Raw genomic sequence first — 27896 nt, 5'->3', positions numbered from 1 at the left:
TTAATCCATCAATAACACATATTACTATAGCACAACATTGTTAAATCATAAATTAATTATGTTTAATAAATTCGTCTTATAAATTAATTTTAATCTATACATTTAATTTTATAATTAATCTATATTTAATATTCAATGCGTGACGAGAGTCTACCAAACCCAGCAAGGGCCCAATATAAAACAGCTGAAGCTGAACTGCTCAAAGCGGCGGCTCCAGCCACCGGCTGTCCTGTCCACAAGTCCTCTCTGATCCGGTCTCCAACCGGCTGGAAAGAGATACAGAGCGGGAGCGCGGTCCCCAAGCGCCGCAGTACACCAGCCATGGAGGCGAGCGGCAGTCGGGGCCGGAGCGGGAGCGCGGTCCCCAAGCGCCGCAGAGGCGTCGGCGCGGCTACTGGCTCTGAGTCGACGGCGCAGTCGCTGAACGACGACGCCCTCCGGTCCGTCTTCTCCCGGCTGGACAACCACTTCGACCTCGCTCGCTGCTCCGCCGTGTGCGGCTCATGGTGAGCTCCTCCTCCTCCCCCTTTCCCTTTTCCTTTCCCTTCAGTGGTCGGCCTGGTTGCTGCAATCAGGTCCCTTCGTTATACGACATCTTGTTTCGAGTTCATTCATAATTTTGACTGTAAATCTGTGTGCCTGCTGTTAGTGAATTCATTCGGGGGTTTCTGTTCTACTCCAGTTCTATCTTCTTTGGAGTGGGAAAAAGACTAATTTTGATGGTAAAAGGGGTACCATTTTCACCAGGAAGCTGGGTAATTTTAGTGGAATTATTTGCTACTCATCATAGACGGAGGTTTGTTATTTTAGTGTGATTATTTGCTACTCATGATAGACAAAGATTTGTTATTTTATTTTATTGGAATTATTTGCTACTCACCACGCTGGACTACTTTCTATCTGTGTTTTATGTGCTATTATGATGTAACCTATTTGCTGCAATAGAACACACCTGAACCATTATATTAGGTCTCTTGTGCTACAAAGTTGGTGTAGCCATAGGCTTGTGGCTCTCCGAGATGTGTTTTGGTCTCACCGTTTATTTCAGATCCTGATCTGAACCATGATACCTTGAGGAGGTTAACTTGTGTTATGTATTAATAAGGATGCTATTTCTGATTCTTGGTACCAATTTTTATACCATAATTTTTTGCGATAGAGTATTATAGACCATGTTTTTTGTTTGACCTTTTCTGTTTCATGCATTTCTCCTGTTTCGATTGTTGCATGAGTGTTCGCAAAACTCTGAGGCTATGTATCTGTGTTGATTAACATTTGCAGTATGTTTTTCTCCATGGTTTTATAGGAATAGGATAATTGAAACAGCTCATCTCATGAGGGATCTGTATTACAAAAGGAATCCATCAGCAAGAGGTTCAAGCTCTAACGTTTCTGTAAAAAGTTACTTTGAGATGCTTGCCATGGATGAGCATGCATCCTCTTTCTCTAGAGGACCTGCTGAAGCTTTTCAGTGGATTGGGCACCCAATACGGTAAACACTCATGTTATACCTCATATAATTGTGTAAAATGACAGGGGTTCCCATTCATTAGGTCATCAAACATCATGTCTTTATATTCTCTACTATGACAAATCACACTATATTTCTGATGTACTGTACATCATATGAGTAGTGGCTCAATATTTATATTTGTTTTCTTTCAGTTTCTTATTTTTTATTTCAGGGCTACCTTGTGCCGTATGAAGGCTGGTTCAATTTTAACTGGAGTTGGAGATAAGGTGGGTACATATCATGTTCTTAATAGTTTTCATCAACATGAGTATCAAATTTAATTTGGAGTTATGGTAAGTAAATTACAGTTATTGTTTAATTATTATTATTGAGCTAGACACTGTAGACATTGCAACAACCCATCTATATTTAGAAATGTCTACATGTAGGATGCCTAGAAAATTCTTTTTGAAGTAATGGTGTAAAATATGGCTCTACCAGACAATACCATAACTACACATAACATGATTATGCTATTGTGGATGGCATAGTTGGCTTGCCCTATTGATCAATCAAAGTTTCGATAATTGACTATGACTTCAATTGATCATTTTCTTCTCTCAGTCCCTAATCTTTTTCTCATCACCAATGGTTCATAGTTTTAAGAATATATATACATGATTTTTTGCCAGATTCTCCGACTTTGGTCTGCTGAAAGCTGCAAATTTATGAATGAATACAATGTGCCAAATTCTAAAACATTAGTCGACTTCGATTTTGATGAAAATAAGGTAATCACTGTTGGTGTGCTTCCAGTTTCTGTTATTTGGGTATCACATGCTGTGGTCTTTGTGTTTGATTGCAAGACCCAACGTTACCTGTGCATCACCTATTTATATGTCGCAATCTTCATCTGTTCTTCCAAAAGAACAAATAGTATAACATGTAAACTGGGTGAGTTTGTATTTCCATTTGTTGTAGCATACCATCCAGACTTTTATTTTGTGAATGGAAGATGTACTGAACACTGATGTTTTTATTGAAGTAGCTTTGTTTTAAAATTTTCAGCCATATCATGTCTTTTCTAATAAAGTGTTAACTCCTTATTTACCTACTACAAATTTGTTTTGAATGCTCTGTGAAGATTGTAGGTTTAACTAGCTCCCAGATTTGCATATGGAGACGCAGTGAACCAAGAAGCATATTTCAATCTGGTGGAGCCTCATTCAATCATGGGTTATGCATGAGGTGAGGAGACTTGTTTGATTTGTTTCACTTTTTCAGATTAATTACAAGATTGGGTGTTAGCTGCTAGCCACCTATTACCAATTTTTTGAAGTTGTGCTTGAAAGTATCCAGTTGCACTGGAGGAGTCATGCATAAGCTTTAGCAAATCCCACCTTTATTTGATTAGCCTAGAAAATGATGTTTTTATTTTTTAATTAGCATTTATGTACCTCATGTCATTTCCTGGTGTAGTTATGCTGATCCAGAGGTTGTAATTGGTTGTGAGGATGGTCGAGCCTTTGTATATGATATGTACAGCAGGAGTTGCTCAAGCATTTATCGGCAAGTGTTATTCCTTTTAAACTGTTAGCATTTATGTTTCATGAGAACAAGCTTCAGTTCATTCAGCTGGCAGTATTGCAAATATGTAGATTTGAGTAATTTTAAAACTTGTGCGAACTTTATTTTCCACACCATTAAAGTTGAGAATAATCAAATAGCTGTAATTGTAAGAGTAGTGAAAACAAAGAAATTATTAATATTTCTACATAAAGAAATTTTGTATCTCGAAGTTAATGTATAGTTCTGTTTTGTATATTACTGTGTCGTGGAATTGATGCCTGTTTAATATTTGTACTACAGGCTTCATTCCTCTCCTGTGACATGCTTGGCATTAACAGATGACCAGCTGATTGTTGGTGGTTCGACATTTGGAACTGTAGCTATCGCAGATCAAACCTCAGGGCAGAAGTTAGGTGTTCTGAAATCAGCTTATGCACCATTGGGTAAGCATTCAACTACGTAAGCATGGTTATTAGTTGATGACTCTTAAGGATGAGCAATGACTAAGGCCTAGAATTTTCCACACCCAAATAATATGGAACTTTTGTAACACCATTTAAGGTGTTCCTTCTAGCCATAGCCCTGATCCCGTAGATGTTACTTGTTAACTTAAAACAAATTCCTATGATGCTTGTCTCATTCCCTTGTTTCATTTCAAGGTAACAGCAGAACTTTTCTGATTGCTGGCCGTTTATAGGACATCAAAATTTTAATCACAATATGCAATTTGTTAAGAGGTAAAAGATATATTTATGGTTAGATGTCAAAAGAATATATTATTTCAAAGCTCAACAATTTAACATATACCATTTTTCTCTTGGCTTTCCTATACAACATTGCTTGTGTCCCAAATGTCAAACCAAAGAAACAGTGACGGTATTTTTACTTTTGAGAACTGCTGTGTGCCTATATAAATGTTCTTTCATTTATTAAGTAGTGATGTTGTATATATGCCTAATCTGTATTCTCTTACTTATGTTATTTTAATTTTTAATTGTCTAAAAATACAGATCATCTAATCTTGGTTTGGTAGATCAATTTTTTTAGTGGCAGTTGGTTATCATTCATTGGATATTTTGAAGTGTAACTAATCAAAACTCATGGTAACATAATGTTGTGAATTCAACAACTAAGTTTTGGTTTTCTTTTTCATTATTTCAGCAATAAGATCCCTATCTTTCTGCACAAATTCACACATGATATTTGCTGGGTCATCGGCTGGTTATGCTCATTGCTGGGACTTAAGGTTAGTAACAATGATACTCATTGGTTGTCAGTTTGCCAATATATAAGGCTGTATCAAATATCAATGAACCATGGACATTTCAGCATTGTTTCTGCAGTCATCCCAAAAGAAACGAATTACATATCTGTTTGTCCAATTGAATTACAATTCCCTCTCACTTTGAAGTTTGCATAATTGGATAAACAGTTGCCAGTAATTATAGATTAAATTTTTGTTGCAGCTTTTGATAGAAAGGATTTAATTCCCCTGTGAGTGATAGTACTTTGAAGTATTATAAAAGGTCATATTACTTTACAGAATTACAGTTCAATTATATGTTTTGTTGAGTTTACTTGACTGATAGAGTTTTTCCATTACCTAACTACTATTTGTATTGAACTTCTATTGGACAACCATTCATGTTAGCAAGTTGCTCATTGTAAATGATGGTTTGTTTTTTCTTATCAATCTAACAAATGTTTGGGAAAAAGTTACTTTTAGAGTACAAATGCTGCCAACAAGAACGTTTGCAACACATCCATTTGCTGAACTGCCAGTGCAGAGTCAAGCAAAATATTACTGTAGTTTCATCATAGCTGTTCATTAATTCCCAGTTGTTCTTGCTCAGGACTTTGAGGCCTCTCTGGGAAAAAAGAGTCAGTCCAAACGTCATCTACAGCACATGTCATTTGCCTGGTGACACGGCAACGCTGGTAGTTGGAGGCATCGACGGCGTGCTTCGTGTTATGTGCCAAAGAACCGGTGAAACCATTCGATGTCTTGTCGTGGACGCTGATCGCCCAGCAGAAGCCGCATCTAGATCTAGGCAGCAAATAGAGAAGAAACCTGTTCGCAGGATTGACCCTGATGCACAGGTTGACAGCATCCCGAGACGCTTGCGCCCTCAGATTACCAGCCTGTCGGTTGGTATGAAGAAGATTGTGACCACGCATGGCGAAAACTACATCCGGGTTTGGAAGTTTCGCCCGAAAAGCTCGTGAAAAGGGGCAGTTGTCGGTAATCTAGTTATCTGGTAGCCCACTGTTTGTAACCCTGTACTGGTGTGGTGTGTCACCTGCATTTATAAGAATAGCCTGAAACATAGGTCGTTGTACACTTGTACTCTTTCTCTTAAGATAAGATAGCAGTTAAAAAACGTTTGTACTCGTTTTTTTTAATACATGGCTGTATGAGAAAAAAAAAACTTTTGTACTCAGCTTACGGCTGGTAAAGTAACCTGGTAAGCTAATGCATGCTGATAACTGAATTTGTCTTAAGCAACATATTCAAGCCATTGTAGTCCGAACCTGAACTTGTCCATACATTGATTATTGACGGCAACAGGATTAGTACTTTATTAAAGGAAAACATTGATAAAACTATCAAGGCGTAGACTCATCAAGATCAAAATTTGTGTATAAATTGTAATTGTATTTGAGTTTATATGTACAAGTTATGATTTTTTTTTCAAAATGTGCTGCACATTTACTTCGAGATTAATATAGATCGACCTTTTGACATGGGTAGGAAATTAATTGTCATTCCCTTAGTGAGATATACTATATCCATTCCAAATTATAAGGTATTTTGATTTTTTTTAGATACATTGCTTTTACTATGTATTCAGACATAGTGTATATCACCTTTTTCTCGGTAATACTGCTAGCCTATTTTTGGGCAAAATGCACTGATTCGAATTTCCTTGATGTTTGAGAACCAATCTCCTTGGATTCTATATATGGAGATAGTGCCCCGTGCAAACGTAAACACACCAGTTCCTCCGACAATAGCCCATTCACCTTGAACCTTATTTTGATTTCCTATCGCCTTTAAACTAGACCCCCCGAACCTAATAATTCAGGAACACATGAAACAATAAAGTTAAGCGTTTAACAGATGCACCAAATAAAATCAAGTCCATAACAAGCCATGTGCATGCCACAAAATGTACTAATCTGGATTTTAGTAACAAAAAATAAGTGACATAGAACAGTGCATAGAAATAAAACAGAAATATGTTGAAAATTATGCTTGAAGTAAGATGAGCACATTTAGTACAAACCTTTTATCGGTAAAAACTATGCTGCTCCAGTGGAACCAGTCATCGTCGTCCATACAAGTCTCTGTATGCAGGCCTTGTGCACGTGTAACAATCTTTGCACTCGGGCCAAGACCATCATACATGGGATAGTCATGAACATTGGTGTAACCAAACAAAAGAGGCTGCTCTGGATCTGCTATATTTACTTGGTTGTGGTATGGTCCATCGATGGTCTGGTGCATGTACAAGTTCCGATTATACTCAAGGGACTGTGTGGTGACAGGATTTATAGCATTAGCCCTGGAAAGCTACAAAGTGATGGATTAACTATTGTCAGTGCTAATATAAATATTTTAATACTACAAAATCCATCTTTAATGTTTCTCCACCATGAGTCTAGTTAGGAAATACATATATCAAGACAAAAAAAAAAGGTTATGGTCACCTTTGTATCAGTTGGAATGTTCTGTGGCGTGCAACAAAATGCACTGATACGAATCTCCTTGATGTTTGAGCACCAATCTCCATGTATTATGCGGGTGGAAATATTACCCTGTGCAAAAGTAAACACTCCAGTTCCACCAACAATAGCCCAGTCGCCTTCGATCTTATTCTGATTTCCTATTGCCTTGAAACTGGATCCCTGGAATCTAATGCATTAATATGAAACCAACAATCAATAATCTTGCAATTGTTCTAGCAATACTTAACAACATTACAATTTTTTAGTGTTGTATGGTGACTCAAATCTTACTTGTAATAGGAGTCAATAGATGTGTGCTATTAGGACTTCTAGTTCTACTAAAACTTGAGTGTAGAATCCTACTAGGAGTAGGCTACTACTTGCATATATGGGGGGCCTTGGAGGGCACAATATAAACAAGGTGTAGAGGCCACATGATCAACCAAACCAACACAGGGGTCTCATCCAAGGCATATAAGGAGCAATTAGGAATGCTAAGAGGATTAGGCTAGTAGTTCTATCGCACTATATTCTTGTATAGGGCAAGGATCAGTGGGTCCTAGAGGGTCAAGTAGGGTTGTGAGAGAGCGACAATCACTTATACTCTTTTTGGAGTTGTGCTAATAGAATTTGCGATCGGCTTTGCCAAAATTCTAATATCTTGTCGTGGTTGCTTCAACATCGCCATTTAGAGTTTTCAACACGATTCGGCTAAATTGTTCTTGATACGGTGGTGCAAGCTTGTGTCATACTCGCAACATCCTTTCAAAGATCCGAGGGTTGCTGCGCATAACTAGGGTTATCAAATTCTAACAAGTGGTATTGGAGCCAATGTTAGATTGATTTAACTTTGTGAGAAGGTTGACAGAGCGGAAGCACAAAATTAAGACGATGTCAGGGATGTGAAATCAAGTAGAGAAATTTGATGCAAAGGAAATTTCAGTGTGTGGCAATGTGTGGTAAAAGATGTGCTCTTGTCCAACAATAATTGATTGATGCTCTTGAGGGCACCAAAGTAAACAACACAACTGATGAAGAATGGAAGGTGATGGAGTGGAAGGCTGCCAGTACAATTTGACTATGTCTCTTCGATGAGGTAAAGTACTTGGTAATCATGGAGAATTCATAAAAGAAATTATGGAAGAGCCTAGAAGAGTTGTATAGGGCAAAGTTGCTAACAAATCGGTGGGTACTGAAGCGTAAACTATTCAGGTTACTCATGAAGGTACATGATTTGTCGACCATCGTCTAAATGTCTTCAACAAGCTTGTCACGTAGCTAGTTAGTGTGGATGAGAAAATTGAGGAAAATGATAAGGTTGTCATACTGGCTTCATCATTACCACCATCATGGGAGCAGTTAGTGATGAATATTCTCATCAGAAAAACTACTCTCAACTTCAATGAGACAGTTGCATACCTATTAGAGGTGGAGTCCTTGAAGAAGTTGTAGGAATATTCATTCTCTGGTGATAAAGCTTTGACTGTTTTAGGTGGAGCAAGAAAAGTCAAGAATCATGGGAAGAAGAAAGGCAAGAGCAAGGGACAACGTACATGCTACCTATGTGACAAGGAGGGTCACATGATAAATGATAGTCAAAGTTTGAAGATTATGAGTGGAGCATGCTCATGGCATGTCAGGATTAAAGTGATGTACTTATCGTTAGTCAACCAGGCACTATTCATGATTGGATATTAGATTCAAGAAGTTGCTTCCATATATATATGTTCAGTGAGGGAGATGTTTGATGAAGGATCTCTACACCCAGGGAATGGAACTGTTCACTTAGCAGATTGCAAGGAGTATGTAGTCACTGAGGTGGGAACAACTATATTGGAGATGCATGATGCAACACAATGCACACTAATGGGAGTTTGGTGTATCCTGGGCTTGAAGAAGAATCTAACATCTGTGTGATCGCTAGAACTTTAAGGTTGTGGCTTATCGCTTCAAGGTGGAGTCATGCGAATTAGTTGCAAAGGGAAGATAATTATGAAAAGCATCTAGATTAATGGAGGATACCGAGTGATAGGAAATTTTATGGGTGGTGCACCTTGGGGAGATTTGGTAAAAATCTTGATCTGGAGAAAGAAGTCGTCTCATCAATGATAGGTACTCAAATCTCAATTGCGGTCAAGTGTAAAGTTGCAAAGACGGTTGCAAAATCTTACAGTTGTGAGGTGAAGCCACAAGCTATTGGAAAAAGGAAGACATGGTGGGACCAACCATGTGGTACCAGCAAGCAGGTGGGGCTTGGAGGCAGTACAAAACTGTGGCACGGAGGGTGATAGGAGAAGGTGGTGTGGTTAACCAAACTATACAACAAAGGAGATCTCAGGTGGAAGCTTGAGGCACTACAGCTTGGAATTGTTAGCACATTGTGGTAATGTGCATGAGCCCCTGTGGTGGGGGCACTCAAGGTAGGAGCATAAATAAAAAAAAGGAGCTGATTTAGAGCGATTTCTTGGTGGAGCACGATGACTTCAAATGATTAGAGTCAAGGTTGAGATTGTTGTATATGGTGATTCAAATCCTACCTGTAATAGGACTCAATAGAGGTGTGCTATTTGGACTTCTAGTTCTACTAGGACTTGAGAGTAGAATTCTATTAGAAGTAGGACTCCTACTTGTATGTATGATAGGCGTTTTAAGAATCCACCTCTAGTGTTTAATTTTAGAGTCAGTCTTCATGGTCACCTCTGCAAATCAGTGCTTTATAGATACCTTGTAAGAGAGTCGGTCTCTATGTCTGCCTGTGGAGAGGCTTAGAGTCTGTCTCTAAAAAGTGTTGTTGTGGTAGTGATGCTTTATAGTTTATAGATTGAATATTGGATTGTTGTGTCCTTATAATCTTGATGAACTGAAGCACTTGAGGTCTTGTTGACAATTTGGTGAAGGTCTTGGTGACCTTCTGGTTCTACCCCTCCGAGCTTGGTGTGAAGCAACGATGACTTGGTGTGCGGGAGATAAGGAACATCCTCATTGATGGACAAGCTCTGTAGCAGGTGGCGCCAAGGTGATCGGATGGAAGAGTTAGACAACTATGGTGAGCCTTAGTGGCTTGCAACACTTTTTTCTAGGTTGCACAAGCCTTTGTAGCAAGTTAAATGATGATCTTGGTGGAGCTCCATCATGGACTAGGGGTGGTGTTTTGGCAATCGTTACCATTCATCTAGCTATGATCTACATTTAACCTTCCACATTGTGTTTGACTTTGTAACATTTACCTTTCCTAAATATTAGGATAGGCTAGTTGAGATAAGGTTGTCTCTAGGTTGTAAAATTTTTTGTGGTTACATAGAGTAAACTAGGAATACCTAAAGTGCACATTTTGTGTTTTTTTTTCTAGTGTTGATCAAGAAAGCTCTAGGTTTGAGTGACAATGACCAATCTCAAGAAAGGCCTTTGGGCGGAGGCAGTTGCCTTACTTGCCTCTCGAAATCGCTCGGATGTGCCCCCTCACTACTACAGAATCAATTTTTAGGGGCGGCTTGTAACCCTTTGTAGGGGCGGTTTGGCCAGCCGCCCCTACCAAACCGTCTCTACAAATCATGCATTTGTAGGGGCGGTTCCCAGGCCGCCCCTACATATCGATTTGTAGGGGCGACCTATTTGTAGGGGCGGTTCAATCTAAAACCGCCCCTACAGTATATTTTCCCGCAATTTTTTTTTCAAATTTACAATTCAAAATCGCGTTGCCGAATGCCCCGCGACCAACGTTTCAAACCGCGTTTGCGTTGCTGAATGCCCCGCGACCAGCGTTCCGAACCGTGTTCGCGTTGCTGAACGCCCCGCGACAGCGACTACAAGCACAAGAGTATTATATAAACTACAATTACAAGTTCAATTCACAAGAATATATACAATCCATCATTAAATATACAAATTCCATATACATTGTTATCAACATCCTAGAGCTAGCCTTTCAGTCTCACGAAGGTGTTGGTACTGAGGATTTGTACCTAACTCAGACTCTCAGTCATGGTAGGTGCCTTTGATGTGTACAATCTGGTCCAATATGAAGTTGCAAAGGTCGCCGATGAGCTCTAAGAGTTGGTCATCCTTGTATGGGTCTCTTTTCATTCCTTTCTCTTCTCTCCACTACAAGAGAACAAGTTTCGGTTTAGTATTTCATACCATGTACGAAGTTTTTATACTACGGGTGAAGAGGTTCAAACTTACCCTTAAGGGGTGTCTCCTGTAGGCACCGGTGTTACTCATCATAGAACATATATAGTATCCACAATGTATACTTCCAGGCTTCTGCTTGGGGCATTGTGTGTTTTGCATATGAAAATGTTAAGTAATGCTTTTGACAGTCATGTAACGGAGTACTGAAGAAGTAAGTTACACTTACCGAACATAGTGTTTTTATAGCCAGCTTTTCCTTCCTTGCTGGACTATGCCTTCCGTGATGATTAGTGACATAGAACCTAAATGCCCTGTTCGAATTATTTTAGCAAATACAACTTGTTAGTATCCAAAAGTGAACGTTACAAGTACATATACAAACATATAAGCTAATGAGGATTGTCGATATGTATACGTCTTGAGAATCAATATGAAGTCTTTGTATGTCACCGGGTCCCTATCTATTGAATCAAAGACCCATGCCATGCTCCTCCTGACATCGACGGCTATACAAATCCAGTGCTGCATGGATTTAATCATAGAACTAGATAAGCTCCTTTGCATCGAATAAAATATATCGAACAAAGCTTTAAGTATAGAGTTGAACTTACTCGAAGTTGTATGGTAGCCATATATTAGAGTGTTGTTGGAGAGTTTTGAAAGCCAGGGCAATGTATGCCGCAACCTTAAGGGACTCTTTCCTTAGTTTTGCCGTACGAATGCGCTCTTTCTCCCGAAGAGTCTTTGCAGCAGCTAGCTCTTTGGTATCCAGTGTCCACTGTTTAGGGTAATTAAAATTTGTTTGGGCTATAGCTTGAGGGTCTAGAAACCTAGCTTTCACACTTGGCATTTGTTTGACAATGTGCACTTGCATTCTACAAATCACGGCGTGGGTTAGTTACAACAAAATTCAAAGATTATATTTATATCATATCGGGAGGACAAGGACTTACAGGCACCACGTGCGAATTAGATTTATCTCCATTTCTCCCAGGTGAAAGCATGTGTGCATGTCATTAAAGTCAAAGACAATTTTCCCAGCTAGGCTTTCAAATGTACCGGTGGGGAAGCATGCTTGTATGAGATCTATGCTCGTTGGGAGAACACGCAAGTACCAATCATGGAACCTTCTCATTCCAAGTGGTAGGTGCTGGATGTCCTAGTTTGGTAGAAAGGGCTTGCCTCTTTCATATATTTTCGGGCAATCCTTTGACCATTTGATGGCATCAACATTTGGATACTGCTTTGCAATTTGGTGGAGTTTGCTAGTGATGGCCTCCTCAAAACCCCGTGATGGGACTTTTTGAACTTGGTTCTCAGGCTTGAACTGGTCATGGAAAAACCACTTGGACACCGATGAGACGTCTTTCATCGGAACATAAACTGGCCTTATGGTGATTGGATGCTTCTTTCGAAGTTCGTATTCAGGCATGTCCTCATCTTCTTGTGCATCATCTTCTTCAGGAGGCACTCGTTGTTCATGTATCGGCTGTGCTTGTTGAGAACACTGTGGCATCTCATCATGCACTTGCTCGGTATGAGCTGGAGAAGGTAGTGGCATCTCATTAGGCATATGCTCGCTAGGAGGCAGGGAAGAATGTGACATCTCAGGAATGTGGTGGTCACAAGACGGTGAAAATATCTCCCCGACCTCAACAACTCGCTCCAAATTTGGGAGAGGGGGAGGCGGCGAAGAAGCAGTCAATATAATGTCCTGTTTGTGCCAGAGGATGAACTGCCCCATAACATCTCCGAGTAACACCAGCCCCTCGGGAGTTGCGTAGTCTATCCTCCACTTCATGAACTCGGGCTTCACTGTATGCACCTTGACCCTAGTGTAGTCTGGCGGTATCTTATTATTGTGGTGTAAGCAACCAGGAGGACATGCCACACCCGTTGCCACCTCCATCGTAGTGTTCTGCCAGCCGCTGAGAAACACCAAGGTGCAACTAGTTGGTTCCCATATGCGATCGACGGGGGTTGTGGCTGTAGTGGAACCTTGGTTGCTAGGAACTTTCGGAGGGCTATCAACTAATGCCAGTTCTCTCGGCGGCGTCACTAATATCCGTGGCTTCATAGACAGTCCTTGCTCCTCCAGCACCTTCGCAACTAGAGCCTTCACTTGGAGCTCAAGACTAGTCTCCCGGTCTCTACCATGTTTCTTGTACATGTGTCTGTCCTCTTCGAATCCTTGCTTCTAGGTCATTCTTTTCCCTAGCCCCCCTGGTGTGGCCTATGTGCTCCTTGTTTCCCAAGCCAAGGCTAAGCTCGTCCCTCTCTCTAGAAGGATTGAATGAGCCCTTCTCCTTATCTTCAGCATATTTCAGTATCCTTGATACTGCCTCTTGGGTCTCCGGCTTATCAAACTTAAGATTACCGTCGGATGATTCTATACTCCTCGCATATATCCAATTCCTTGAGCGTACCTTCAAATTCATCACATCGATAATCCCAGCAGCTGCGGCCTCTTCGTCCATCTTCCTAAACTGCTCTTCCTTGGCATAGTAGCCACCGGGGCCTAGATGATGGTGGTGTTTGTTCCTCTTCGCCAGCTCGGTGTTACGGGCACTGAGCTCCAATGCCTTCGGTGAAGTCTTCTTAGCCACGAGTTCCTCCTATTGACTAGGAGTTATTTTGCTGAACTCGTTGAAGGGAGTTAACCTCTTTTGGATATACTTCATGTTGAGCTCTGACCTCCAACGTCGGAGTGACTCTCCCATCATCCTGAAAGCATTTTTACCAGTTCGTGCTTACCCTCCGGAAATCTAAAATTGAGCTTCAGTTGCCTATCCCATAGTTCATTCTTTTTGTTCTCTGGTACCTCTTTCTAGTTAGGGATTGCTGGGTTCAATTTATCTCTTACTAGGGCCCCGATTGCATTACGGAATCGTCCTCTTAATTCCTTCGGCTCAAGGATCTCACCTGCTGGCCCGACCTCCGTTATCACACAGCATGCCTTATCTAGATATAGATTTCCTTTTCTATCCCCTCATTTCCTCTTAGGCTTGGTAGTCATGGTTGTGTCTTGAGGTTGTGGAGCAGAGGCATCATGATCCGTCTCTGTGGCTGTTGCCTCTGCTCTCCTTTCCTCTACTCCGTCTTGTCCAGCGAGATGTCATGGACGTTGACATCGTCTTTTCTGAGTTTCAGGAGGGACCTATATATACAACAGGTAAAAGTGTTAGCAGAGGTAACACAGCCAAAGCTTTAGCATAATTTATATGCTAAGGCTTTTTCTCTACCTCCTCGTTTGGGTCAAAATCCTTGTCCAAATCTTCCTCCGTTGGCCTCCTTCTGGCTTCATGTGGGAAAGGATACTCGGGACTTTCATATCCCTCTTCTGAGTCATCATCATCATCATCCTCTTCTTCTTCACCTTCAGCAGCCTCTCCTGCTCTTCCTTCTGCTCCCCCTTCCTCCTCGTCACACTGCTCCTAAGTAAGCATCACTTCTAGATCCTTTTCTAACTCGTTATCGAACTGCTCCTAAGTTAGCTGGTCCTCTAGTGCTTGCTCCTGAGTAAGCATCACTTCTAGACCACTTCTAGGTATAAGAAATAAAAAAAGTCTATAAACCAAAGTAGTCCTATAAAACAACAATATATAAAAAAATGAGTAGTAGCAGTAGTAGAGCCCCAAGAAACATGTCAATCATCATTTGATCATGAACTTGGAGCATCAAGGCATCATAATAGAGAAGAGAGGAGAAGATAATGTAGGGGCGGCTGCTAATGATGCCAAGTTCCTCACAAGTTCTTGATCATCAGCTCATATTCCATATAATGTATGGACTGGGACAATTTCATCATCGGCAAAACAAAGGAGAGGAGAGGAGAGGGGAGATTTGGCAAAACATATGGAGTTGGAAATTTCATCATAGGAAAAAGAGGAGAGAGGAGGTGAGAGTTTGCCAAAAAAAAAAGGTAGCTATTGGTTGCCAAAAAAAATAGAGTAGCTGCTGCCAAACATAGAAGTAGTAGAAGTAGTAGACAGAAGACCAGAAGTAGTAGTAGGGAAGTAGTAGACAGAAGTAGTAGGGAAGACAGAAGTAATAGAAGTATTAGACATTAGTAGTAGGGAAGTAGTAGACAGAAGTAGAAGTAGTTGACAGAAGATAGAAGTAGTAGAAGTAGTAGATAGTATTAGTAATGAAGTAGTAGAAGTAGTTGAGAGAAGATAGAAGTAGTAGACAGTAGTAGTAGGGAAGTAGTAGACAGAAATAGAAGTAGTTGACAGAAGACAGAAGTAGTAGATAGTAGTAGTAGGGAAGTAGTAGAAGTAGTTGATAGATGTAGAAGTAGTTGACAGAAGACAGAAGTAGAAGTAGTAGACAGTAGTAGTAGGAAAGTAGTAGAAGTAGTTGACGAAGATTTGGCAATGCAATTTGCAAAAGACTAGAATTTTGGGCAGAAATCAGTCAAGGTTCCTCTTCCTCAGACCCAAGAACTCGTCGAACAGGAGGAAGGGGTTGCATGAGTTTTATAAATTACTTGAATAGAGATATAGGCGACTGCTAAAGTTGCACTAGTAGTTCCATTAAACATGACAGAGAACTCGGTGCAAGATGATTTCAGATTATATAATGAAAAATGGAACTAGAAAACATGACCAGAGATTTCTAATTTGAGGTCAAAGGGTGCCACAAAACAGGAGAATCCTGGCAAAAGATGGTACAAAAATTCAGGAGTAGTAAGAAATAATCTCATGCTCCGCTCAGTTTGCTAGGATGCAAACAACATAATCCCTTGATTATGAACAGCCTAAAAAACAATTTTATTTACGAGAAAATCAGTAACAATATACAATAAATTGATTTGTCTGAGTACCATCCAGGGAAAACACAATAAAGGCAACTAGATGACCACAAAAAATTAAAAAAAATTGAAAAAAATGTAGCAAGACTGGGAACTGGATGACCACAAAAAATTAAAGAAATGCAGCAAGACAGTACCTATAGGGTATATGTGATGCAATGATCTGTGGCTAACTAAATATGACTGTGTGAAAAGATGTGACAAATAGAACCTAAATCCCATCCTAAGGGGAATATAAACCACATACAACTCAACCTCCATCTATTTTTAGAAAGTGTTGCCATGTACACTATTAATGGAGTAAGCATGAGATGGCATGTACCCTGAATAAACTAACATTAACTCTAGAACTGCTAGACATCAATAATGTTTCAGCTAGGTGTAATGAAGCATAAAAAGTTCTTAGTTGGTCCTATACACAACAAGGCTATTTGAAATAACTGCGGAGATATTATCAATTAGTCAATTAGAGAACAAAAAAATGATAAGATTATACCCATATGTTCTATTTGAGATAACTGCAGAGATACATTACACATACACATGGCTGAAAAGAGAAATTAGATTACCACTATAACCACTAGTATTCCTACAGCTACAAAGTCCATAACTACTAGTAGTGGTGGTAGCTCTGCCTTCAAGCATACTTAGTTGCAACACTAGATGAAGCGGATAGGCACACAACTCATGTGAAAAATGCTGAAATGAACCATACAGGATGCATACTGAATCACTGAATGTGTGCATGACCTAAACAGGTTACTTATTTTAACTATGCACTAAATTTGTAAATAATCAGGGCTTAAGTGCCATCTACCTGAACACCCTCTTGGAACTTGAATTGTTCTTTTTTTGTAAAAAGCATTAGCACAAAATCATTTGTCATATGACATATAGATTCCATCCCAAGAGTACTTTGTTGAGTAGATAAAAACTCATGCTCTCATGCATCATTAAAATGATAAGACCAGACAAACCCAGTCAAGAAAATCATATTTGACCAAAAAGCATTAATTCTAGCACATGGCTAAATGCAAAGGCATTATCTAAATAAAGCATACACCATCATTGTGAGCCTCACACCAGAAATGCAGCAAAGCTTTTCATTGTTTAAGAGCACTACAAGGTCATGCTGTCCAGGCAACACAAACTGCTACTACATCTTGAAGGCAGAGCTGCCACCACTGCTAATGAAGCACTACGGCCAATAAACCAAAATAGATACCTACTGCAGGAAACTGCCCAGGCATGTCTCACACAACCACCTCATTAGTAGTTGTTTGCCAGTGAAAATATTAAGAAGACCAGGACGTAAATTCAGTAACACAACTTGAACTGACAGAAATTTTCATGAAATATGGGTAGAAGTAAATAACTTACAAAATTGGTAACCAAACTCTTGGTCAGTACACCACAAAAAAAAAAGGTATCATAATTTCATTGAAAATGGGCAAGCAGGATGCTATGAGTTGTGAAAGTATGGCAGGTGCCAATACAAATAAACATGGCACAGCATGGCAGGTGCCAATGCGAACAAACATGCTTCCATGATCAGCTCAGTGTGATATCCGATCCATTGCTTTCTAGTTCCTATAACTAGTATATTATGTTTCACAAAGAATAAAGAATTATCTTTGCACCCATGAGTATTTCTAATATATAAGAAAAAATAGTGATGGCATAGTTAATCTGAAGCATTAGCTGAATCAAAACGGAAAAGAGACTAGCATGATAAGCTCTACAAAACAAGTAGCATTCATGTTCTATTTTTGCAAGAAATACAATCAGCTGTGCATAAGTTATAGCAGAAAAAGGAGCACTCCAACACTGGATACTGACCTGACCATGCAGGTGAGAACTCGATGCCATCTCCTCCACTCCTCCAGCGAAAGGGCCGCGGCCCACGTCTTCGCACCGCTCTCCTCCAGTACCGCGGCCGTACCCAAGCAGCGGAGTCGCGCCGCGGCTGTGCCCAAGCACGGGGATGTGGCCCTCGTCTTCGTGCCGCTGGCCGGTCGGAAACCCTAGCGCCGCCGGCCGGTCGGAAACCCTAGGGCGGGGAGCAGGCGCGCGGGTACGGGGAGGGGGCACGCGGGTCCGGGGAGGGGGGCGCGGGCGTCGGGACATGTCCGGGAGGCGGTGTCAATGGGGCAGCCTGACGGCGTCGGAGGAAGAAGAGAGCGCCCAACAGGCTAACACCCGTGCACCCTTGAATTTATACTCGGGATGATTTCTAGGGGCGGTTCCTGATCCAGCCGCCCCTACAAATGCATTTGTAGGGGCGGTTTCTGATCCAACCGCCCCTACAAATATTTTCTATTTTTTTAAATTATTAATTCTATATTTTTATATCATAAAAACACAAAGTAATATAAAAATAATTGTGTATATGCACAAATATAATATTTTGTATTATTCTATATATGAAGAAATATATATATAAACAATTGTAGTCAAAGCAATATAGAAAACAAAAAAAATTAAAATTTTGAATTTTAAAACTTCGACTACAATTTTATGACATTAAATGAAATAAAATGGAATTGTTGTAAACATAAAAGTTGTATAACTCATCGACATGTATAACTTTTATTTTGGTCATCTTGTCATGTGACTTTGTTTGAACGATTCAAATTTTGAAATTCAAACAATTTCAACTTGAAACAATATTTTGAAAGAGTAAATGATTACAGATGAAAAACTCATGAATACCAAAGTTGTAGAACTCATCAATATGTACAACTTTTATTTTGATCATATTTTCATTTGACCAAATTTGAACAGTTGAAATTTTGAATTTCAATAAATGACAACTTCAAACAAGATTTTAAAACCTTAAATGATTTCAACAATAAAAGTCGTGAACATAAAAGTTGTTGAACTCATCACTATCTACAACTTTTATTTTGGTCACTTCTTCATGTGACAAAGTATTAGTAAACATTGTTCATAAATTCACATATGACTCATAGTTTCATGAACTATACGAGAAACATGTTGATTTGTGAACAATGTTTACTATCACTTTGTCAGATGAAGAAATGATCAAAATAAAAGTTGTAGATCTTGATGAGTTATACAACTTTGGTACTCATCACTTTTTCAGCTGAAATCATTTAATGGTTGAAAATCTCATTCGAACTTGTCATTTTTTAATTTGAAAATTTGAAGTGCTCAAACTTTGTCAAATAAAAAGAATGACCAAATCAACACACTAACTTGATAGGGCAAGATTTTAGAAAATTTTAGGAAAAAATCATCACATTTGGAGTTAGTATGAGGGAGAAAGACTAGTTACAAATTTGAAGTGTTCAGTGATTTCATAAAGTTTTAGTAGTAATAGAGTGGATGTTCAAATAGAGTCATCTGGATGTTGCAAAGGATAGTCTCACACATATGCATAAATGTAGTCTCACACACATACAAAAATATGTAGTCTTACACACGTACATAAATATATAGTCTCACACGCATGCATAAATGAAGTCTTACAAACACACACTTACACAAACACTCCACGTTCAACAACTAGCTAGCCCACTGTAACGACTTTCCCCTTGACACCTTTTCGTTCCTATGGTAATATGTCTTTGGGAAGGTTCTTTTCCACAACACTTATCTTCTTAGGAAAGTCTGTGAATAGCGGCATCTCATCCTAGTTATTGTAAGCTTCAACATCGTCCATGCCATCAACTCCAATAATGTGTTGTTTCCCGAAGGCAACCATGTGCTTTGTCTTCTTCTTTGGGGGGAGGTTACTTTGTGGGTTAGACATATAGAAATTTGTGCGACATGTGAAGCGAGCACCCAAGGGTCATCTTGGTAGCCTAGATTCTTGAGGTCCAGGACTCTCAATCCGATCTCGTTCAGTTGGTGTTGTTTGATCCAGCGGCATCAAAACAGGGCCACCATTATATCCCTTCCATAGTCAAGTTCCCATATGTCTTCAATGATACCAAAGTATTAGATCTTTCGCTCCAATCCATCGAGAGCCTCTATTCGAACGCCGCTGTTTTGGTCTACATATTTACTATCCTTTGCATGAGTATAGTACGTATACCCATTGATGTCATAAGCATTACAAGATGTCACTTATCTCGATGGCCCCTTCGCCAACCTACTGATGGTAATAGAGTCTATGGTTTTGTCCAGGCAGTATGTTTTGGTCCTTCAACCATGTAGTTAGTCATTGCTTGTGTTGTTTCATGATCCAATCATCCGAACGGCCATTTCTCTTCGCCATAATGATAGCCAAGTGTTCATCAATGTACGGTTGCATTAGTTGTGTACTCTGCAAGACACTGTAATGCGCCCGACTCATCTCTTTGTAATCATGGTCGATGAACACTTTTCTTTCACTAATGCCCTTCCTAGCCAGCCTACCCTTGTGACGAGAATCGAGTTTACCAATCCCTTTCTGTACTTTTAGGTACTCTTGACAGCACTCGATGACTTCTTCAGTACTGTAACCCTCTATCATGGAGCCCTCTGGGTATACTCGATTATGCACGTATTGACTTAGAACCGACATGAACTGCTCATAGGACCATATTTCATGCAAGTAGCAAGGGCCCAACGCCTGTATCTGATGAACCATGTGAATCATGAGATGTGGCATTATATCAAAAAAAAGCAGGAGGTAAACACATCTCCAGTTGGTTTTGTGTCTCCACCACAAATTCATGTAGGTCACTCAGCTCTTGCTTACCAATCGTCTTCTATGAGATCTTCAAAAAGAAGTAGCACTTGCGGGTGATGGCCATTTTCAAGAACTCTGGCTTTATAGCCCTGATTGCAATAGGTAGAAACACTATCAGCATCACATGGCAATCGTGAGCCTTGTAGTGTGTTATTGACAAGTCCTTCATCGACACTAGCTTCTTCACATTTGCCAAAAACCCAGTCAGGACTTTGATCCCCCTCAGGAAAGTGCATATAGCTCTCTTCTCATCTGGTGTTAGGTTGAAGCACACCGCGAGTAGAGTGTATTTTTCATTAGCCTCAGGTACCGGGTGAAGCTGTGGCATTACGTTTAGCTGCACCATGTCTTTCCGTGCTTTCAGACCATCCTTTGACTTGCCTATATCCATCAAGGTAGCAATGAGACTCTCAAACACATTCTTCTGCACGTGCATAGCATCAATGGCATGGGGGACCTCCAAGTCTGGCCAATAAGGCAGATACTGAAAGAAGATTGATTGTTTCTTGAAAGGTACGCCATCGACAGGAGGTGTGCTTCTATCTTTGTTCGTCCCATCTGGATTCTTCTTTCCATAGACGACGCGTATGTTTTTCACCATTCTGTACACGTGTTCTTCGTTATGACGTCTCTCCAGAGGGGGTTCAATCTCTAGGGAGTTGTCATAAAATCTAAAGAACAATTTGTTGCGTACTTGTGACTTGTCTTTAAGAAGCATCAGTTCCTTAAGTAAACTATCTTCTTGGATGCATCCAGGTACACCCATGTAGTACCATCCAAGCAAACCAAGCATCCCGTCTTTCCTTTGATCTGTCCAGACAAAGCAAATAGCGTGGGGTAATCATTGGTAGTAACAAATATTATTGCTCTACATATGAAGTCCTCCTTTCAGAATGCATCGTACATCTGCTCCCCATGCCTCCACAGCCTCTCCATTTCTTGTATCAAAGGCTCGAGGAACACATCTATATCAATGCCTGGTTGTTTAGGGCAAGAAATAAGAATAGTAAGGAGAAGGTACTTTCTCTTCTGACACAACCATATTGGGATGTTGTACATGGTCAAGATCACTGGCCATGTGCTATGGTCGCTCATCCTCTCATTGAACGGATTTATTTCATCGGTGCTCAAGCCAAACTATACATTCCTTGGGTTATCGCTGAATTCTTTGTGCTTCTCATCAAACCTTTGCCACTGACTACAATCAGCCGGGTGTGCAATCTTATCATCATCCACCTTGCGCTCATCATCCCACCATGTCATGAGTGTGGCTTCTTTAGGGTTTAGGAAGATACGTCTCAAGCGGTCGGTCACTAGCAGGTACCACATTACCAAGGCATGAATTCTTCTCTGCTTTGCATCGTTGCCTAATGGAGTGTCCTCTGGGGGCTGAGATTCTTGTACCACCTTTTTTATACCCTTCTTATTCCTCTTTTTCCCCGTGGAGGCTTTGTCCCCACCGTAAAGGTCATTGTTCTTGTATTGGCTAGCCCCACACCAGGGACATTTGTTTAGTGACTTGAACGTTTTGCCACGAAAAAGTATACAATGCTTGGGGCATGCATGGATTTTTTTCAACCCCCATTGTTAATAGACTTATGACCTTCTTCGCTTGGTATGTGTTGGCGGGAACTGAGTTTGGTTGTGGCAGCACCATGACAGGAGATGCAATAGATCATTGAAACTATAGTCTGACCAGTCGTACTTAGCTTTCAGGATGAGCAGCTCAAGCACAAAATGTAGCAATGTCCAATGTGTCGGACAACCCTTTTCAATACCATACATAGTCTCCTTCGATGCTTTTGTCACACTTTCCAAATTTTCTAGACCTTTCCGGCTATTTAGTAAAATCTTTGGTCCAAGGGCTCGAATCATGTCCTCTAAATTATCTTCATCCCCGACACGTGCTCCACCATCATTATTGGCACCACCTTCGTCATTACCATCCCAACCACCAGTATCACCACCTTGTTCATTGCCAAACTCAAAATATATTCGTGCATCAAGCTCTACTGAATATTGGGACAGGGATTCTATGGCTTCATCGTCGTATTTCTCCTCATCCTCGTCGTTAACAATAACTGTTTCACCATGATGAATCCACACTGTGTAGTCCTCAACAAATCCTCGCATAATCAAATGTGATCTGATGATAGTCACATCTATCCATGCCATATGGTTCTTGCAATCTTTATAGGGGCAAATAATTGTATCCTTATTCTTTTTCAATGTCGTTGCATGCTTCTTTGCGGCTTCAATAAATTTATCCACCTCTTTACGGAAACCTGCCTTGAACCTTAACGAACCATACATCCAAGAGTTTCTGTACTCTATCTTTTACAACAATAACAAAACAAACATTAAAGGACTACTTATTCAGATATATATAAAAATGAATCAAATTAATAATTACTTGAGAATAATTGTATATACTTCAGATATATATGAATATAAATCTAATATAATTACATGAAGCATATAAACACACCATGGTAGAGGAAAATTAATTAATGGCCCATTTATCCATAAATAATTAAAATACATATTTATTGATTACAATAAACAATTTCAAAGACAACAATTAGCAACAATTATACTTTACCCAATATCTTTCATACAAACCCTAGTCCAATTTCATCAAACATAAATTTACAAAAACAAAATTAATAAAAAAACCAAACCCTAGATCTAGATCCACACGCATATGAAACATCCATAAAACTAACTAATTGTTTACTAAAATCAAGAAATAAGGACAAAATAATGGTATGATCTTGTTCCCCTCCCTAATTTACCCTAGTACATTCAAAACTCAGGTCTAATTTGCTTCATAAGTAGCTCAAGCACCATAGAAGAGAGAGAAAAACAAAACTCTAATTACTCACTAACCAACCATTAAAACTTCAAAAAAAGTGTGGAATAGCATTTTTTTACCTTCTACAACCTCTTCACCAAAGGATTTGAGACCAAAACCTTCCCCCCTTAGTAGAGCAATTTTTGGGAAGTGTCCAAGGCCTCTCCACCTTTCTTTCACGGGTTGGAGTGAGTGACCCGATGAGGAAGAAGGTGCTGCAGCTGTTTTGTATGTGGGTCATTTGTAGGGACGGCTGGTGATTGAGCCGCCCCTACAAATCGGAGCTATTTATACGGGGGCATTTGTAGGGGCGGCTCAATCACCAGCCACCCCTACAAATAGCAACGCCGGGGGCAGCTGGTGAGTGAGCCACCCCTACAAATCAGACCCCATTTGTAGGAGCGACTTGTATCACTAGCCACCCCTGCTGTTCCATTTGTAAGGGCGGCTAGTGTCTAGGCACCCGAGCACGTCACTGTAGGAGCGGCTCCGTCACCAGCCGCTCCTACAAACAATTCGAACCGTTGCTAAAAATCGTTTTTACGTAGTGCCTAAAAGTAGGTTTTGAGTTGTGAAAGCTATGTACTGAAATCAATATAGTTACCATTATAACCGGACCATAGCAATTAAACATAATGGAATAATGTAACAGTGCATATATAGAAGAGAAAATTTGTAGAAGGGCGGTGTTTAAAGTATGGCCAAACCTTTCATCGCTAAACACAATGCTGCTCTAGTGGAACCAGTCATCGTCGTTCATATTTGTCTTAGTATGTAGACCTTGTGCACGAGCAACAATCTTTGCGCTGAGAGCAAGACCATCATATATTGGGTAGTCATGAACATTGGTGTAACCAAACATTTGAGGTTGCTTTGGGTCTGCTATATTTACTTGGTTATGGTTGGGTCCCTCGACAGTTTGGTGCATGTACAAAATGAAACTGTAATCAGGTCCATCGTTGGAAGCCTGCAAACAAATGAACGAAGAGTTGTTCATCATAGTGTTCGATAGAAATATCCTGTGTATATTAAAATTATACTAATAGGATACGCTACAGCAAAGCAATATATACTCCTCTTCTATAATGTCAATACAAGTCTTTTCACCAAAAAAACAAATGTTAACACAAGTCAATTGTTAAAAGTGGCTATTGACTCACTGAATCTCAGCAGAAATAAGGCAGCTACATTAAAAATAATTGGCATATTACATGTCGACAGGTATAACAAAAGAAACTCGACACGAGGGGAGTTTTTAACTTTCTCACAGAGAAAACCCCGAACCCCTACCCCTCCCTACATAGCGGCACCATAGCCCATGTGAGAACGACCACGACCGGGGCTGGGCCTTAGACCTGTGCTTTGGCATGGAACAGACGTGGGGATTTTTTTTAACCCCAGACTGAAATTCGCTTCCACAAGGAATCGAACTCAGGACTGAGGTGTTGAAAGCTCTAGTTTGGTTTTGGTAAATTGATGAAACCCTAAAGTGCTAACCTATTACTCTAGTGATTATGAGATAGGTAGCACATTCCAAGTGATGGGGCAAATGGAGAAGATCATGGTGATAGTGGAGTCCATGGAGATGATCAAGTGCTCGGGCTTGGAAAAAAAGAAAGAGAAAAACAAAATGGGCTCAAGGCTAAGGTGATATCCATAGGGCCATTTTGTTTTCGGTGATCAAGACACTATACAGAGTGTGATCACATTTAGGATAGATGGTCGTACTATTAAGAGTGGAGCTCTTATTGGACAACTCGATCAACTAGTGTCACTAGGTGTTGGAAAACATACACATGCATTTTAGGCCTAGTGCACAATCAGTGAGAAAGTGATTAACCTTTGAAAAATGATTATGAAAATGCTAACACACTTGCACGTGATGGTGAAACATTTGGAGTGTTAGCACATTTGCAAATGTGGTGAAAAAGGTGAAGAAAAGGAGGCATTGTCGGGCTCGGGGTGCTGCTACGGGGGCACCGCCATGCCCTGTCCGGTGCACCGCCACCCCTGTGGTGGTGATCGGCAGAGAAGGCTGAGAGTGGGGTGCTCTGGTGGGGCACCGCCACCCTATTCGGTGGCACCGCCACCACTAGGGCGGTGCCCACCTGAGCCTGGCCGAGGCACAGCAGAGAAGGAGGCGGCACCGGTGCGTCCGGTGTGCACCACCGCCGTGAGGGCGGTGCATCGCCGGGTCACCGCCGTAGGCAGGGCGGTGCCACCACCATAATTATCTAGAGACTGGATGATTTGGAGATGGTCACCGCTGTGGGCACCGCCGTCCCTAGGGCGGTGCACCGCCATAAAATTCCAGAGGCTAGGGTTCTCGGGCAGCTGGTTGGGTGGTCACCGCCACCCTAGGGGTGGTGCCACCGCCGCCTGTCCGGTGCCCTAACAGCTAGTTAGTAAAACTAGTTGTTGGATGACCATTGGAGGGGCACCGCCACCCATGTCCGGTGCCCCTGCAGAAGCTGACTCAAAGGGGTAACGGCTCTATTTGCTTGTGGCTTATAAATAGAGGTAGTGGCCGGCCTTGGCCACCCTCTTGGCACTTCTAACAACTGCATACACCCTTTGAGAGTTGAGCACACTACTTCACTCACTTGCACACTTGATTTTATCATCTTGAGTGAGATTGGAGAGCCTCTAGTGCATTGCTTAGTGATCTAGCATCTTGTGGTACTAGTTGGGCGATTTGAGCTGGTGGAGATCTTGTTACTCTTGGTGTTTGCCGACGCCTAGACGGCCCGGTGATTGGTGGATCATCGAGCGGAGGAAGGTGATTGTCTCCGGCTCCGATCATTGTGATTGTGAGGGGTTCTTGTGCCTTCCCCGGCGGAGCGTCAAAGGCAACTCTAGTGGATTGCGCATGGCTTGTGGATCCTCATCTTGTGTTGGTTGTACGGCACCCGGTTGCGGGTTAAACATGTGATGCTTATTAGCGTGTGAAGCTCCAAATGAGTGAATCGCCACAACGGGGACAAGCTTGCCGGAAAGTAAGGGAACCTCGGAGGAAAAATTGATTGTGTCATCATTTGTCTCCTTGGTATTCATTGTTTGATCACTTGCCATGGCGGTATACCTCTTTATCACTCTCTTGTATTACATTGTGCCTTTACCTTGTGTGGTGCTTGTGGTAGTTGTAGCTAGTTAGTGTAGCCCTTTAGTTGTAAGCTCTCTTGCTAGCTTGTTCGCCTTGGTGTAAGTTAGTGACTTAGCCCTTTGTGTGTGACATAGAGATTATAGCTACTAGAATTATGGTATGTGGCTTGTATTTTTAGTAGGCTAGCGCAAAACTTGCTTCGCTTCATTTTTGTTTAACCATTTGGCTTAGTGTTGTTGTAGAATTTTTTAATAGGCTATTCACCCTCCCCTCGAGCTAGGACCTTTGAGGATTGTTACTCAGATTACGTGACCAACTCAGCTGGAAACCCTTTCGCAAACGATAGGTATAACGTACAAGTGCTGATGGATCCGCCTCCTTTTCTTAATTGTGACGTGGAGGTATGTTATTGAGGTTTCATGAACTACTACTGCCATATTGAATTTGTACGTTTCAATCACATTGAATAAGAAAAAAATTCCCTGAAGCGTATTTTTTATATCGTTATAGAACTATACAAAAACAGAGCACTGTTCAATAAGTATCCATGGAAAAGTGTGATCTGCACGGTGTTTGGTGCGGAGTTGTCTAAATTTGAGCTTATCCCATTGACAAGAAACTAGTAGCTACACATATTATAATTAGAAGAAAAATAATATATACTAATATTTCAAAAGAACATTGTACTAGATACTCATATTAGAAACATGCTATACACTAGCTACTCATATTCGATACCATCCCTATTTCCGAAGAATATTGTACTCGGAGAAACTTTTTAAGTTATATTCCCATGATTGGTGACTAATCAGTATCTAATATTAAAAAGCAAAATTTTCTTCTGTCAAACTCTTATGACCTCTGTCACATGTGCTCCCTTAGATCCATTGCCTCGGACATTGATTGAGAGAACGAATCGACAAATAGAAAGCAACTGAACTATAACTTTCATATAGAAGATGTCAATATCCAAGATTGTTTGATAATTTTAAATTTTAAATTTCAAAATCTATAAACTTACAACAATATTTTGGGACCCTAAGCAGTTTTAATTCAAAAACTTTTCAAGTGCAAAGTTGTAGATCATGTCGAGGGCTATGATTTTAATATAAAGTTTGACTTCATTAGAGTTTATATGAAAAAATTATGAATTATTTTTTGATATAAAGTTTGTAGATCGCCCTGTTTTGACCCAGATGAGACTCAAAATCAAGTTTAGGGTCCGAAATGAAACCACGGTCCAAGTTTAGAGACAGACGGTGATGACCTTAAAAGTTCAGGGACTAGGATGACATGGTTGGCTAAATTTAGGGACCCGCAGATATCAGTATAGAAGTTTAGGTACTAGGATGACATCGCCGGCTAAGTTTAGGGACCGCCGGTGAATTTTACTCAAAAAAATATTATCGTTACCTCTGTATCAGTCGTCTATGTTGTGCGGCAAAGTGCACTGACTTGAATTCCATAGATGGTTGTGAACCCACCTCCTTCGATTCTGTTGATAGATATCGTGCCCTCTGCAAAAGTAAACAGTCCAGTCCCACC

At 40.6% G+C, this 27896-nt stretch overlaps 1 protein-coding gene, 1 long non-coding RNA gene and 1 pseudogene across 3 annotated transcripts; 1 reads left to right on the top strand and 2 right to left on the bottom strand.

The window, feature by feature from the left end:
* Window positions 1–212: 212 nt before the first annotated feature.
* LOC136486443 (F-box/WD-40 repeat-containing protein At3g52030-like) lies at window positions 213–5488 on the top strand. Of its 2 annotated transcripts, XM_066483336.1 has the most exons (9): window positions 213–506; window positions 1307–1492; window positions 1686–1740; window positions 2146–2244; window positions 2598–2701; window positions 2933–3022; window positions 3323–3465; window positions 4184–4268; window positions 4876–5479. In XM_066483336.1, exons 1-9 carry the CDS (start codon window positions 322–324, stop codon window positions 5246–5248), a joined length of 1320 nt encoding a protein of 439 aa, XP_066339433.1. In that variant the 5' UTR covers window positions 213–321; the 3' UTR covers window positions 5249–5479. The 2 variants fall into 2 exon arrangements, with proteins under 2 accessions (XP_066339433.1, XP_066339434.1); XM_066483337.1 differs by lacking the exon at window positions 2933–3022 and having other exon boundaries at window positions 4876–5488.
* Window positions 5489–5898: 410 nt separating this feature from the next.
* Window positions 5899–27833, bottom strand: LOC136486444 (uncharacterized; annotated as a pseudogene).
* Window positions 10739–11189, bottom strand: LOC136487451 (uncharacterized). Its single transcript, XR_010767261.1, has 3 exons — window positions 11109–11189; window positions 10934–11014; window positions 10739–10852 (listed from the first exon to the last, which is right to left on the bottom strand). It is a non-coding gene; the product is annotated as an uncharacterized lncRNA (long non-coding RNA).
* Window positions 27834–27896: the final 63 nt, after the last annotated feature.

This window comes from Miscanthus floridulus, chromosome 10 (genome assembly GCF_019320115.1).
Source record: "Miscanthus floridulus cultivar M001 chromosome 10, ASM1932011v1, whole genome shotgun sequence".
Lineage (NCBI taxonomy): Eukaryota > Viridiplantae > Streptophyta > Magnoliopsida > Poales > Poaceae > Miscanthus > Miscanthus floridulus.
This window is presented reverse-complemented; position numbering and strand designations above follow the sequence as displayed.